Below are 15,208 nucleotides of genomic sequence, written 5' to 3'. Positions count from 1 at the left end.
CAGGTACAATGAAGTATATATGGTTTCCTGCACTAAAGAGAAGGGGATAGGAGTCTGGGACTTCAAAGGGAAAGAAGATTATTCACAGAAAGAATGAAAAGAGCAAATCTTTGGTAAACAAATGTTTGCTGGACCATACAAAAACAACAGGACACAGAGAGAATTTTAACAAACAGATTTTGCTAGACTCCTCTCTGTCTGCCACACCTAGCTCACATCATACTGTAGTTATCTATGGTGATAACTGCCTTCCTGGAATAGGTTCTCTATTTAAAGTCTTTTAGGCAGTCGGAGGGGAGGGGAGGTCAAAGCTCTTCCTGAGCTGTTTGTTTCTTAAACACAACCAGCCTAAAATAATCCCCATTCCGGAAGAGACACATTTTAGGGTGACAGGTTTTTCTACCCTACACCGCCTATAGATAGGGGGTTCCCAAGACCCCTTCTTTGGGTTTGATTGATTTGCCAGAGTAGCTCACAGAATTTAGGAAAATATTTCACTTATCAAATTATCAGTTCATTATAAAAGGACATAACTCAGGAAAAGCCAGGTGGAGCAGATGAATAGGACAAGGTGCGTGGGAAAGGGCACAAAGCTTCAATGCCCTCTCTAGGCATACACTACTCTCCTTTCACCTCCCCGTGATTCCCAACCTGAAACTCTGAACCCTGTCCTTTTGGGGTTTTTCTGGAGGCTTCATTATATAGACAAGGTTCATGAAATCATTGGCCACTGGTGATTGAACTCAATTTCTAGTCCCTCTCCCCTCCCTGGAGGTCTGGAGTGGGGCTAAAAGTTCCAAACCACTAGTCAGGTGGTTGGTTCCTCTGGCAACCAGCCCCCATCCTTTGGGACTTTCCAACATTAACATAAACTCAGGTGCACTCATCTGGGCTCCTAAAGACACCCTAACCACTCAGGAAATTCCAAGGGTTTTAGGAACTTTGTGCCAGGAACTGGAGACAAAGACCACATGTATTTCTTATAGGACAATATTATATAGATATATAAATATTCATAAATATATATTCTATATAAAAATATTATGTATTATCAGAAGAGGACTTAAAGGTAAATCAATTCTAGCCCTAACAGAAACTCTATGTGCATAAATTCTCTTCTTCCTTCCTTAAAGTAACAGACTAATAGGCAAATGTTTGCAATCAGGTCACTAGACTCAGCTTAGGATATTTCTTGTAAAAATGAAAGACATGCTCCAAGGTGAGACAGAGCAGTAGCACCCTGAAGCCTACTTTTGCCAGCTGGCTTTGAAGCTTACTCTTTCAGAAGTTGGAAACGGATGAGCTCATTTTAAGGACACATAACTGGAGGGCAATGATTAACAGTAACCCACACACTGCCTCTCTTCCGCAGCCAGAAACAGACTCATATCAGATAAGCAGCTCAGTTAATGACGTGTATGCCTGCCTCTGGGGAATGAGGGAAGTTCTGAAGTGGCAGCCCTTGCTGACTCAGCCATCCGGCCTGGGCTTTTCCTACCTGTCCTTTCCCAGTTGCAAAAGTTACAATATTTTGCTGGGTGGGATCTGCTGTACAGGGGCAGGAGTTCTTGCAACCCTGACTGGAGGACAATAGAGAGCTTCTGAGGCTGCACTGGCCCTGGAATAAGGGTACTCTTTGGGTATATGGGTCTTCATAGGGTGTCTTCTGTGCTTGGGGGATAGGTAAGATGTTTAGGCCAAGGGCCAACATTGCTAGAGGGGGCCTCCTGACCCTAGAGCCATCCTCCTCCATGTGTTTTATTAAGTTAATTAAATGAGGCCACAGGACTGACATGATTCTATGCTGTGGCTGCCTAAATTACTAAACCCAGATCTAAGCCTCAAGATTAGGAAATCAGAATGCTAAGGACAGCCGGTCACAAAGAACCAACTAGGCTTTAAACCCCAGCCAATCAAATAATTTCTTTTTCTTTCTTTTTTCTCTTTCCACACTTTTTGCATATGTCTTTCCCCTGGCTCCTGTCCGAGGAGTGTTCCTAACTACTTCCAGTTTGGTGCAGCCTTGTTCGAATAGATAAATATTTCAAAAAAAAAAAAATTTAAATATTTATTACGCGTTAGTTTACCTTTTAACAGTTTCAATGCCTTTTTTTTTTTAAGTGGGATTCTCAAAATCAACAAAGACATCTCAAATTCAATTGACATTGTCTTAGCCTTTGGAAAGATGGATTTCTGTAGGAGTATCATGCACTTAGATTGTCCCCAAAGTAGAAATTACCTATGTAACATGATTCTTAGTTATACTTCTTGGAAGCCCCTCAGTGTGTATTTCTATAGGTTTGAGGGAAAGATTCCACCTTTGAGAGAAGGACCCCACCTTTTCCTTTGCTTTTCATCATTTTGAGGAGGTTTAAATGTGAAGTAAGAATGCTGTGTGCTGTTCTATCTCTGAGGAAAAGAACTCAGGGGAGGCACAGAGAAAACTGGAACTTCCAGAATGGCCAGATCAATTCTGATACTAACTGGCCAGAGCTGTCATGGACCCTTTAAGATATGTATTCAGTCCCATAAAACCGCCGCTACTTCAGAAGCCAGCCACAAATGGAGTCTCAGGTTAACTGCACTTCATCTGGCTGATCACAAATTCAGGGATTTCCCCTGACCCTCTCTCAGGTGTGATAATTCTCTAGCATGATTCACATAACTCAAGAAAGAACTATCCTTATGGTTGCAATTTCTTATAAAAGATGCAAATGAACAATCAGATAAAGAGGTATATAGGGCAAGGTTCAAAAGAGTCCCAAGCACAGGAGCTTCTGTCCCCATAGAGTCAAAGTTCACCACCCTCCTGGCACATCCGTGTGTTCAACAACCAGGAAGCTCTCTGAATCTTGTTCCAGAGTTTACCAAGGTTTCATTGCATAGGCGTGATTGATTAAATCATTGGCCAACAGTGATTGAACTCAGTCTCCAGCTTCCCTCCTCTCTCCAGCCTCCCTCCTGTCTCCTGAGATTCAGGAATGGGGCTGAAAGTTTTAGTGGGTGGCCACCCTCCCTTGAAACTATCTGAGAGTCTACCTTGAGTCAACTCATTAGTATAAACTCATATCTGGTAGAAAAGGACTCCTGTGAATACAAAAGACACTCCTATTACTCAGGAAATTCCAAGGGCTTCTGAGGCTTTGTGCCAGGAACCAGTGGCAAAGACCAAATAAATGTTTTTTTATTATACCACAAATTACCAAGGTGCCAGAAAGACTGGAACACTATCTCCCTAGGTGTGACATTTCAAAGAAAATGAGACTTGGAAGCATGCAGAGGCCCTGGAGAGATTTTATTTACCTTCCGGAAAGTTAATGTGAGAGCCCACAATCCTTTCCATCCTGTCTCCAATGAGCAAAGATTTTTCTCCCTTTTTTCATGAAGAGTAGGGGAGGCACCTGCCTTTTTTTTCCTGTGTATAAGCATAGAAAGTCCATTTTCCTCCATTCCTCACTTGTGATACAGACTTTGTGGCTTATATGCAGAGGGCATTTGACCTGGCTTTCATTGTGTTGCTCCAGGAGTAAGGATTGGGATGTGGGGAACCTCACTATCAATGAACAGTGATAATCTGTCTCTGATCTAAACACCATGTGTTCACATTCAGGATAGAATTAATAAAGATGAATATTAAAAATTCAGCAGAGAACAAAAGAGACCATGGCCCATTCCTGTAACTATAGGGTGATAGTACTTGATTTCAATCAGGAAGAATGGATTGTGAGACAAGAGGGTTGAGATGGAGTCATCTGTCCATCATATAAGAAACTCCATCATGTAAGATAGGCAGACGAACAGAAACCCAAGAAAGGTACAGTGAAGGGGCAGCTAGAGACACGAGTGTAAGGACAGGAGAGATGGTGTCATGGAACCAAGAGAGATTATTTCAGGAAAGAGAAGTGGTCAATAGTATCAAATCCTTCTAGTAAAATAAGAACTGGAAAGAACCCATGGGATATATTCACATTTGAGTCTCTGGTGGCATCCCGCACAGAGTCGTTCTTATGGTAGGAAATGATACATTTGTTGAACTGAAGTGTAGAGAACAAGACTGAAAGTATAAACATCTGAACTTTGTTACTGACACTATTGTTAAGCAGATACTGTATTCCATTCTAGGAATTTTAAATCTTTTCCATAACTTCTGAGAGTAACCTCTATGTAGAAAGTTTTCTCAGTTTTCCTAACTTAAAGTATTATGAGCATCTTCCCTGTCACTACATATTGTTCCAAAAATGGCTGTAAAATAATCCCTCATTTGGGTATATCATGATTTATTTAGCCATTCTCTTGGGCAGTTAGACAGTTTTTAGTTTTTCAATACTATAGTAACTTTTCCCCCTAACCATGCTCTTAGGTAAATTTTCAGCCATACTATTTCCTTGGGCTAGATTCCTAAAATAGCATTAGATATTTCTGTTTTTACTCAGTTATATTGCTGATTTTCATAAAAGCTGTAAGAATGCTTATAAACCATAGTGCCTGGGCAGAAAAGTTCAAAGTTGTATAAGAAAGATGGGAAGATAAGTGTTTAAAAAATGGTAGAGAGTGAGATCAGACGTAAATCTAACAGAGAATATAGATGCTGGGGGGATTTGATAGATATGAACTTCAGATTTGAAGGTTCAGTGACTCATTCTTTATCCAGTACCCTGAGACTGGACTAGCTACATAATTTGGGGGGCCCGGTGCAAAATGAAAATGCAGAGTCATTTTCAAAATGGCTCTTGCAAGACATGAAACCAAGCACGAGGTCCTTCTGAGCAGAGACTGTTGAGTGACTGCATAGATCATACCTATGATGCTGGCACTGCCCAGAGGTGATGGGTTTCAAAAAAAAAAAAATGGGCCAATTGAAATGTACAGGAGACTGAGGGAAGTACACAAATGTCACTCTGTAAATTTATGGGACAGTAGAACAGTCACATAGGGGGGATCCCCAACTTTCTGGGTACCCCTAGACTTTATTGCCAAGGCACTGTCTGCTATGAACTATTAAGAAATAGCAGAGACTGGATTGTCTCTTCAAAAACAAAACAAAACAAAACAAATCTACAAGGCTCTAATCCCTCAATCTGGACTGTGAATACCTGGGGGAAGGGGCTCTCTGTTTTTTTAAACTTATTACCCATTGGAAGCAGGATGGTTAATTTTATGTGTCAACTTGGCTGAGCTATGGTGCCCAGATGATTGGTCAAATATTATTCTGGATGTTTTCATGAGATTAACATTTAAAATGATAGACTTTGAGTAAAGCAGATTGCCCTTTGTAATGTGGGTGGGCCTTGTCCAATCATTTGAAGACCTTGTATATAGAGCAAAAGACTGATCTCCCTCAAGCAAAAAGGAATTCTGCAGGCAATTGACCTTCAGACTTTACTGCAACATTGGTTTTTTCCTGCGTCAGAAGCCTCCTGGCCTACCCTGCAGATTTTGGGTTTACAGCCTCCATAATCCTGTGAGCCAGTTCCTTAAAATACATCATAAATCTCAGGAGAAACCTGCCTAATATGGGAACATAACACCTAGTAGTTGGTGAATGAATTCATTCATTCCACAAATATTTGCTTAAGTGATGAATCAGCCAAACACTTCACTCTATATGCACCATTCATTTTTACAGATTTACATTTTTTAAGCAATTCTGCATTCATCATAATATTTGATCTTTAGAACAATTTTTCTTCTCCACTATTTTTCATCTGAATTTTGGAGCTGAGTCCTAGAGGTGTTTTAGATTTTAAAAAGTATCATTTGACTTCCAAAATAGATGTTGAATTTGTAAAAGTGACTTTCTAGCTTCAATAGTAGAATCAATAACTATAATGCTTCAGTCCTTAAAACTATTTTATGTGAAGTTGGTTTTCTTTACTGAAATTGTAATTGACAATAAAGTGACTATAAAATGAGAGGTGCTAAGAAATATGAGACTAATCAGGGAAAAATTATGAAAAGCATCCACATGTTTATCGGCATACTGGTGAAACTGATTTCTCATTGTCTACCTCAGCAAACCCAACAACAGATCTCAGTCTCACTCTCCCTGATCTCCTCCATCTCACTCTCCCTGATCTCTCATGCTTGCTTCCTGAGAGCACCTCTCAAATAAACCAGTGGACCCCAAGTCCTTATCTCAGGCTTTGCTTTTATTGACCCCAACATCTGACACCTAAGCATAGGAAGGGGTTGAACCCAACACACTAGTGGTTCTATAGCCTGTTTCTAGACTCTAATCAAAAGCTAATTATGATATCACTTATATGTGGAGTCTAAAAAAAAGAATGACACAAATGAACTTATTTACAAAACAGAAGAGACTCACAAACATAGAGAACAAACTTATGGTTACCGTGGGGGAAGGGGAGGTCACGGATAAGTTTGGAGTTTGGGATTAGCAGATACAAACTACTATATACAGCATAAATAAACAAGGCCCTACTGTATAGAGCAGGGAACTATATTTAATAGCTTATAATAACCTATAATGAAAAAGAATATGTATAACTGAATCACTATGCTGTACACTAGAAACTAACACAACATTGTAAGTCAACTGTACTTCAATAAAAATTTTTTTAATTAAAAAAAGGCTAATTGTTACCTTACTTGGTGTAGAGGACCTGAACTGGTAATTCTGTTAACTCTGGCTATGGGGGTAAATTTGTAACTTTGGCATGAGAAAATGACATTTTTGTACAAATTGTATATATATAGGTTTTTCTATCAATGTTGTTTGTTTTTTGAGATGTTTAAATGCTTAGAGAACTTGCTGTAGTAAATTTGTAAATTTATTAGATGTATAAGAATTTTTTTAAAGTGTGTTTAGGAAGACTATGTTAAATATGTAAATATGCCTTAAGTTTGGAGTGCTGCAAAATCAGATAAACTAGCCTTGTTATTCTTTGAAAGGTCTATGAGAATTTAAATAAATATATAAGTTGCATTTAATAAAGTAACCTAAAAACCAATTAAAAAACTAGTGGACTATCATCAAATGTATAAAAATAAAGAACAAATTCAATTTAAATCAAAGATATTATAAAAACTTACAGCATTTAATGACAATAATAGGGAAGATTTTTTAAGAATACTGTTAAATATTTAAGTATCTAAATTGCTCCAGGGCTTTCCAACCTATAAGTCTGTAGAATTGAGAATGGTATAAAATTGGAAAAGGACAAGACAGAAGTACCTTACCCTTGGGAAAAAAACACAAATCTCTGACCTAGAGATGGAGTGAGTACAGGAATGGTCACACTACGTTTTTCTAAGGCACACAGTACATGAGGTGGTCTCCATATCATGTGTAACATATTCTTCTACAGTGGAAACTAGTTATTTCTTTCACTACCATTTAATTTAATTTTTTTAATTGAAGTATAGTTAATTTACAATATTGTGTTAGTTTCTGGTGTACTGCATAGTGATTCAGTTATATATATATTCTTTTTCATTATAAACTATAAGATACTGAATATAGTTTGAAATATAGTCAGTTTACAATGTGTCAGTTTCTGGCATACAGCATAATGTTTTAGTCATACATATATTTGTTTTCATATTCTTTTTCATTATAGGTTACTACAAGATATTGAATATAGTTCCCTGTGCTACACAGAAGAAACTTGTTGTTTATCTATTTTATATATACTAGTTAATATTTGCAAATCTCAAACCCCCGATTTATCCCTTCCCACCGCCTTTCCCCCTAGTAACCATAAGATTGTTTACTATGTCTGCAAGTCTGTTTTGTAGATAAGTTCATTAGCATCTTTTTTCTTTTTTTAGATTCCACATGTGAGTGGTATTATCTGGCATTTTTCTTTTTCTTTCTGGCTTACTTCACTTAGAATGACAATCTCCAGGTCCATCCGTGTTGCTGCCAATGGCATTATTTTTTCTTTTTTATGGCTAAGTAGTAATCCATTGTATAAATATGCCACAACTTCTTTATCCAGTCATCTGTTGATGCATATTTAGGTTGTTTCATGTCTTGGCTATTGTAAATAGTACTACTGTGAACATTGGGGTGCATGTATCTTTTTGAATTGGAGTTTCCCCTAGATATATGCCCAGGAGTAGGATTGCTGGATCATATGGTAACTCCATTTTTAGTTTTTTTAAGGAATCTCTGCTGTTTTTCATCATTACCATTTAATTTTAGTTTTGAATGCCCCTGGTTTGATTTTGTATTGCATTGTCAGATAAAATAGATGGTATTTATGTTAGTTTTGTTGGTCATCAAAATTCAGGTTAGAAGAATAATTAAAAGACTTACCAACTATGAGGTGTTTTTACAGGTTGATGAGACACATCAGAAGTTTTAAAAAAAGAAAGAGAAAATGGGTGCATTTACCGACTGACACACACAATTTTCACAGCAAGACTTGGAAACTCCCATTGTCATGGAGATGAAATGAACCACAAAGGTGAAACTAAAAGACAGAAATAATTTTGAGCCAATATAATAAGTTGCAGAAAATATATGTATTTGATTGATTAAATTAAAGTGTGTGGGCTCAAAACTCTCACTGACATGACAAGCAAGAAGCTTCCTCTAAAAAAGTTTAAGAAAACCCTAATAATAATGCACTTAATATTCATTAATATACAACTAAGAGCATTCCTTTCTTCACATAACTATGCCCGTATTCTTCACATAATCACCCACCACTAGTAAGAGCTTTCTAGGGATAATTTTAAAAAGACTTTTTGATGATAGCAGACAATACCTTTTGAGGTTTGAAACACCACTACATTTTTCTGTATGTACAAAATCAAAATATCTAAGGTAGTTTCAAATTTGAATGTTCTTCTCTGTCATTAAGGAAACATCTGAAGGGCTACTGTGTGCCAGACAATATGCTAAGCACAGGGAATACAAAGATGAATAAGATATTGTACCTCTTTCTTACAAGCATAGAGTCAAGTTAAAAAGATAAACAGACACAATTAAGATGCAACAAGAATGCCACAGTAAACGTTGTAACTGCTGTAGAAGCAAAGAAGATGTGACTCAAGCCACCTGAACGATAGGGGAGGCATTGGAACTATTTGAGTTGCATCTTAAGAAATATAAGTCTGCCACATAGAGAGGGGAGTTAGAAGTCCAGGTGGAGAGCAGAAGGAGCAACACAGGAACAAAAGTTAAAAGGTACAGGAACAAAATTTAAAGAGGCTGTAGGTCCAGACTTCTCAACCAATGTGCGGGTTGGAGGCCAGAATCCATAGGGAAGGTAATGAGTTAAGGCTGAAGGAAACAGCAGGTGCCAGGCTGTGGAGGACCTTATATGCTATGGGAAGTGGAGAACCGTTTAAGAATTTTAAGCAAAATCGGGGAGAACAATTAGGAGATTATTACAATAATACAAGTGAAAAATTAAGCCTTGAACTTCTTAAATGGCAGAGGGGACACGGAAAAGAAAACTAGGACAGAACTTTGATCATGATTGAATCTACATGATGAGGGAGGAAATCGTGTTTATGTCTGATGATCCCTTTTCTTCAAAGTCAACTTTTGGTGTAAGGGAGGCTGAAAGGACAAAGGGTAGGCGGTGTACACAAAGTGGTGAAGGAAAACAAGGGCTCTGTAAGTTTAAGCTTTATTAAAAGAATAATCATGCAATATTGAGGTTATAAAAATTACTTTATTTCAAATGTGAAAATATAAAAACCACATACGTATAAAACTTAAGGATATTAAAGCATCCAAACTTTGAGTTCGAGCTTTAGCTCTTATAAATGTACTTAAATTTAATTGTGACAATATTCACAGCAGGCATAAATATAAAAAGAATTATATTTCTAAGAATTAAGACACAAGAGAAAAAATAACACATTCTGTCACTGATAAAAAGCACAGAACTGTAGTGGTCAGTGTCATGGACTTCCCAACAGCCTCTTCATTCCAAAAGATTCCAGAGGAGACAGTGGTAGGGATCTCACTGATGTTGGCAGTGGCTGGAGGGAGTGGCCACGCAACACATTCCTGACCAATAAGACGCGAGGAGACATGAGGAGAGGTTTGCTGAGAGAACCCCTGAGAAAGGGTCCTTCAAGTCTATGAAGGAGAAAGAAAAAATTGCTCATCTTCTTGCTCTGGCTGCTGCTGAACAGGCCCATGGAATAGCTACAGCCATCATGCCAGCAGCTTGAGAATCAAACCAACACTAAAGGTGACAGAGCAGAGAGATGGAAGGAGCCTGATTCCGTGATGACAAACGGAGCTGTGGAGCTCACCGTGCTTGAACTTCTCGTTATGTGGGTTCATACATGTTCTTGAGGTTTAAGCCACTGGAATCAAGGTTTTCTGTTACTTGCAGCCAACTAAAACAAGAACATTAAGGTAGATTAAAGGTAAACATTAATCGGGATGGTTATACTGTATTGAACTAAGTTTTCTCCTCTTGGTAAATCAATTTCACTTACAGACATTTGAAAATATTATATTTGAAGTTTACATAATCCCTTCCCTCTGAATTGTCATTAATCATTTTTTAAAAAATACTTTTACATCTAAGCATCTGTCCTCTGACAAAGACGACCAGAACAGAGAGAAGAGAAGCAGTGGCTGAATTTAGCTCTCTGTTAAGCTGCAAAGAGATTGTCTCTCTTTTATAGATGATTTGAAGGTTGTGGTAGTAAACTTTGACTGACAGCAGCCCATTGAGATAGCATAGAGAGGAAAGAATCCGGCAATCTTCTAATAACTGGTTTTTTTGAAAAATAAAAACATCTAAGCACTTTCTTAAAATAATATATCCTTCATTTACTTGCCTCCTGGCTGTATTGGGAACATTTGTATACATTTTTAATAACCTTAAATAAAAATAGTACATGCAAAGTACAAGCATAGTGTTTGGCACTGGGTGTTATTATTAGCAGTGGTCTACTTAGAGCGAAATACTGTGCTAAATCTAGCCTGAGAGTGTCCCAGTGGCTCTGTGATGCTCCCATGAGTTGATCTGTAATGCATCTGCTCGCCTTCCTATAGCTTGAGTTTTGCTTTTCTCTTATCAATACACTTGACAAAAATAAATCCCCGGGGCCACTTTATGTCTTTCATCTTCAGATGCAAGCAGCAACTTTGGCATTTCTTATTACAAAAAACCCGTATGAGAAAGCCGGCAGGCCCAGTGAGCTTCCTGGGCGGAGAGGTTTTTCGGTCAAAGCTGGCAGGGTTTGGTTATCCACCATCTTCAGAGTTTGACCATTGAGCTGGACTGATCTGCAAAGGGGAAAGATACATCCAAGTTAGCCAAGTTGCATGTCCTCCCCCTACTCTATAAAATCATGAGATCTTTGTAAGACCAAAAAGATGTTCTGTGGCAGCCTATATTATACAGTGTGTTCCCACACTGTATCAGCTAGGTATCTGACCTACATGATCTTTAAGCTACACTGGTAGAGCTGAGTAGCTGTGACAGAAACCACACAGCCTGCAAAGCCCAAAATATTTACTATCTGGCCCTTTACAGAAGTGGAACACTTGATATTCCATACTAGGCAAGATGATGGGGTATAAAGAAGATGAAGATGACATACTTCTGGATTGGTGGCCTTTTTTCTTTTGGATGGTAAGTAATTGAAAAATTTTTTTTAACTTTACTCATGTACTTATTTTACAGTGTCATATTTTTTAAGTTGAAGTATAGTTGATGTACAGTATTGTAAGTTACAGGTATACAAGATAGTAATTCACACTTTTTAAAGATTATACCATTTATAGTTATTATAAAATATTGGCTATGGTTCCCATGTTGTACGATACATACTTGTAGCTTATTTTATACCTGATAGTTTGTACCTCTAAATCCATCCTGTCCCTCCCCCTTCCCTTGAAACGTTTTTATATAAAGCAAATAAATATATGGAATAGAATGTGAATTTCATGAATTAAACATAAAAAATGATGATCAATGAAATTTCCCACTTGTAACTATGTCCATAAACCCACCAACTCCCCTTCCCCCAGGAGGAATGCATTCCTTTTATGTCATTAAGCCATTTTGGTAGCATGTATATTGCTGTGGTGAGACAAAAATGATTTTGCTTAGCTAAACCACAGATTCCAAAAAAGATTATGTTTTCTTTGCATTTCACTGTTGAAACTGAAGTTCAAAACTGAGTCAAAAAATGAAAAAAATTAAGGACAAGTGTTATTTCTTATGCTTATTTATTATTACTTAAATCAAATTAGTACATGTCTACAGCAACAAATCTAATACAAACAAGAGCTTATAAAGAAAACTTTAGTCTGCTTTCAGTCCTACTGATAGTTTCGTAATTTTAAATGGTGCTTATATCTCTTTTACTTTTTTCTTAAATGCTTTTTGTATTATGAAATTTTTATAATATGAACAAGTTTTTTACTGTTGAAAATTTAGGTAATGTCAGAGTTATATCTATGTCATATATGTAATACATGTATTATATGTAGAACACTTATAACAGTGCCTTGCATACAGTAAGCTCTGTAAAAGTACTATCTACTGTCATTATTATTCAGATAAATAAATGTAACAAAAGCAACCTGTTAACTCATCATAACCATTTTTAATATTTTGATGTATATTCCTTCATCTCTTTTGTATATGTGTGTCTACATGCATATTTTCATTTAAACAAAAATGAGCATACAGTACAAAGTCTCTTAAAACTTGATTCTTTTTCCGTTAATACATCCTAATGTTTGCTCACACCATTAAACATTCATCCACTACACCATTTTAATGGCTGCACAGGATTCTGTTGTGTGAGTATATTAGTTTATTTACTAAACTGTCTAATGTTAGACATTTAGTTGTTTTCAGTTGAGCATTATTATAAGTTTTGATTTTTTTATTTATTCATTTTTAATTTAACATTTTTTATTGAGTTATAGTCAGTTTACAATGTTGTGTCAATTTCCAGTGTAGAGCACAATTTTTCGTTGTACGTGAACATACATATATTCATTGTCACATTCTTTCTAGCTGTGAGCTACCACAAGATCTTGTATATATTTCCCTGTGCTATACAGTATCATCCTGTTTATCTATTCTACATATGCCTGTCAGTGTAAGTTTTCATTTTTAAAGATCTCTCACACTGTATCCTCACTAAGCATCAGTCAGCAGAAAAAACCATTTAACCTTGGTTAGACGCCCAGCACTGGGCTCTGTGTCTGGAGACTTGTTGACCATGATTGTGCTGGAGGCTGGTGAGCCTGCGCTGCAGTTACCCTCAGCCCACATACACCCTGAGCCTTGCTCTAGCACCTCTGTCACAGCAGCCCCTTGATGAGGTGGGGGAGGAAACATGACCATCATCAGGAAGCCAGAAACAAACATCTCTAACTGGTGGTAGCAAGGGCTCTTCTGCATGAAATTCTGCATTTACAAGGGTACACAGAAAGGTTTCAGCAATGCTTAGAAGAGGCCACAGAGTTTAAAGGTAAATCTGATCATTGTAAATTAATACTGCTGTGGGTTAAGATGATGAAACATGGGCAAGATAATACCCAATCCATCTGGCTGTACTGTTTAATCAGCTATAAATGTAGCAAAACAATGTTAACAGTATACTGAGTGTAAGCTGAAAGCATGCTGAATATTTCCTCATCGGGCTGGGATATGAAGGCAGAGTTTTATCTGAGGGTAGGATCTTGTTTCATATTTTGAAGTCAGTTACAGGATGACAAGAAATGGAAGACATGCTTGTCAAGTTTCGGATGGAATAGCATTGGAAGGAATTAGCAAGCAACAGATTTGGCAGAGTTGGAGATGCTGGGCAAAATTTATCTGTGATATATAAAATAGATAATGTATTATCTGAGATAATTTAAAATACTACTTTTATATTAAAATATATTCACCTCAAGTATTTATTAAATACTATGCAGGACTTTCTATGGGTGCTACACAAGTTATTCAAGTAAAAAAATATTTTTTTAAAAGCAACTGCTGTTTAACCCTCTTGAGATTATTAGCATGAGCAAGTGTGCAGGCTGTGAACTCATCAGACGTATCTCAGGTACTTTGGCAACATTTTAAAGAGAGAAATACATAAGTGATGTATACTTATCAAAGAGAACTTAGGGTAATAAAACATCTACAATTTCACCAGTTTTCCAATTGTAAAGCAATTGTAATACTGTAAAAGAATCACACCCAGCTCACTGATATTTTACACCAATTCCTATGCATTTATATAGCAATTATACATAGGTATGTTTTACTTAGTGACTGTGTAACCAAGAATTATGTCTTTTTAGAGCAAATAATCTAAATGCATTGAGTGGTTCTTGATGTATCAAGTTCCTTTGAAATAAAAACATTCCCCTAAGATAATTGCTAGTTTGTGTTCCTATCCTTCTGCTTTGGACTCTTAGGGTGACTTACACCTGGATTAGTATGTATTCACACATAAACTTCCTGAATATTAAGAATTGTTAGAACTTGAAATAGTTCATTCTTTTCTTTCTTTTCTTTTCTGTCTCTCTCACTCTCTCTTTCTGCTCCCGGTTAACACTCTGTGTCCTAGTAAGCGCCAATAAAATTCACTTTTGGTGAAAGTTTGAAATGAACCAGGAAAATTACTCACTTGGAAAGTAACCCATCAGGTCCCGAAGGTTTTATGAGGTATTTGTCCACTTGCTTGTCAAACAAGTGATACGGTAGCTGCAAGCGCTTGGTGACATTATGGAGGTTTAAGGCATACAGAGTTAAATCGCCTTCTTTATACCTTGGGCTAAAAGCAAATAGATTAACTCAATAAAAATATGTATCTAATTTAAGCAATTAAGTAGTTGATTACAAACATAATCATGGGTAGTACTGAGTATTCATATCTATATGCTGGGACCTTTCTGTATCCTTCCTTTTATGATAATATTAGACCACTGATGTGGTCCTGTTTTGAAAACATGCTAAAGATATTGCTCTTCACAGTACCATCTTCTGGGCTTGAGCACTTTGAGATCTTTGCTCTTTTGCCAGGGGGAGTTGTGAGGAAGCCAGACAGCCCATACATGTTCAAACATAGGAAAGTTAAAAGGAAATTATGTGGGTTCATGTGAATTCAAATTATAAACCATATAAACGGGTTTTTTTCCCTAGCCTTATGAAAAGACTAAAACAAGAAAATTAAATCTACTGACACTTTTCAGTGGATTTAATCCATCCAAACCGTTCCGCACTTCTTCCTAGTGGAGCCCACTCACCAG

At 37.1% G+C, this 15,208-nt stretch overlaps 1 protein-coding gene and 1 long non-coding RNA gene across 2 annotated transcripts in view; one reads left to right on the top strand and one right to left on the bottom strand.

The window, feature by feature from the left end:
• LOC116669354 overlaps positions 1-15,208 on the top strand; it is a 38,183-nt gene that overhangs the window by 1,123 nt on the left and 21,852 nt on the right. The window contains exon 2 of the long non-coding RNA XR_004326755.1: positions 11,481-11,579. This is a non-coding gene — a long non-coding RNA (uncharacterized LOC116669354). The remainder of the gene's footprint in view (positions 1-11,480; positions 11,580-15,208) is intronic.
• The window catches only part of HPSE (heparanase), a 31,177-nt gene continuing 25,577 nt past the window's right edge, over positions 9,609-15,208 (bottom strand). Inside the window, exons 11-12 of the mRNA XM_014564123.2 lie at positions 14,587-14,733; positions 9,609-11,230 (exon numbers count right to left, since the gene is read on the bottom strand). Of these exons, the coding sequence (XP_014419609.2) occupies positions 11,071-11,230; positions 14,587-14,733 (307 nt within the window). The 3' untranslated portion in view covers positions 9,609-11,070. The remainder of the gene's footprint in view (positions 11,231-14,586; positions 14,734-15,208) is intronic.

The sequence above is a fragment of the Camelus ferus genome, chromosome 2, assembly GCF_009834535.1.
Source record: "Camelus ferus isolate YT-003-E chromosome 2, BCGSAC_Cfer_1.0, whole genome shotgun sequence".
In the NCBI taxonomy this organism is placed as follows: Eukaryota; Metazoa; Chordata; class Mammalia; order Artiodactyla; family Camelidae; genus Camelus; species Camelus ferus.
The sequence above is the reverse complement of the archived record's forward strand: the minus strand, read 5'-3'. Positions and strand labels throughout refer to the sequence as shown.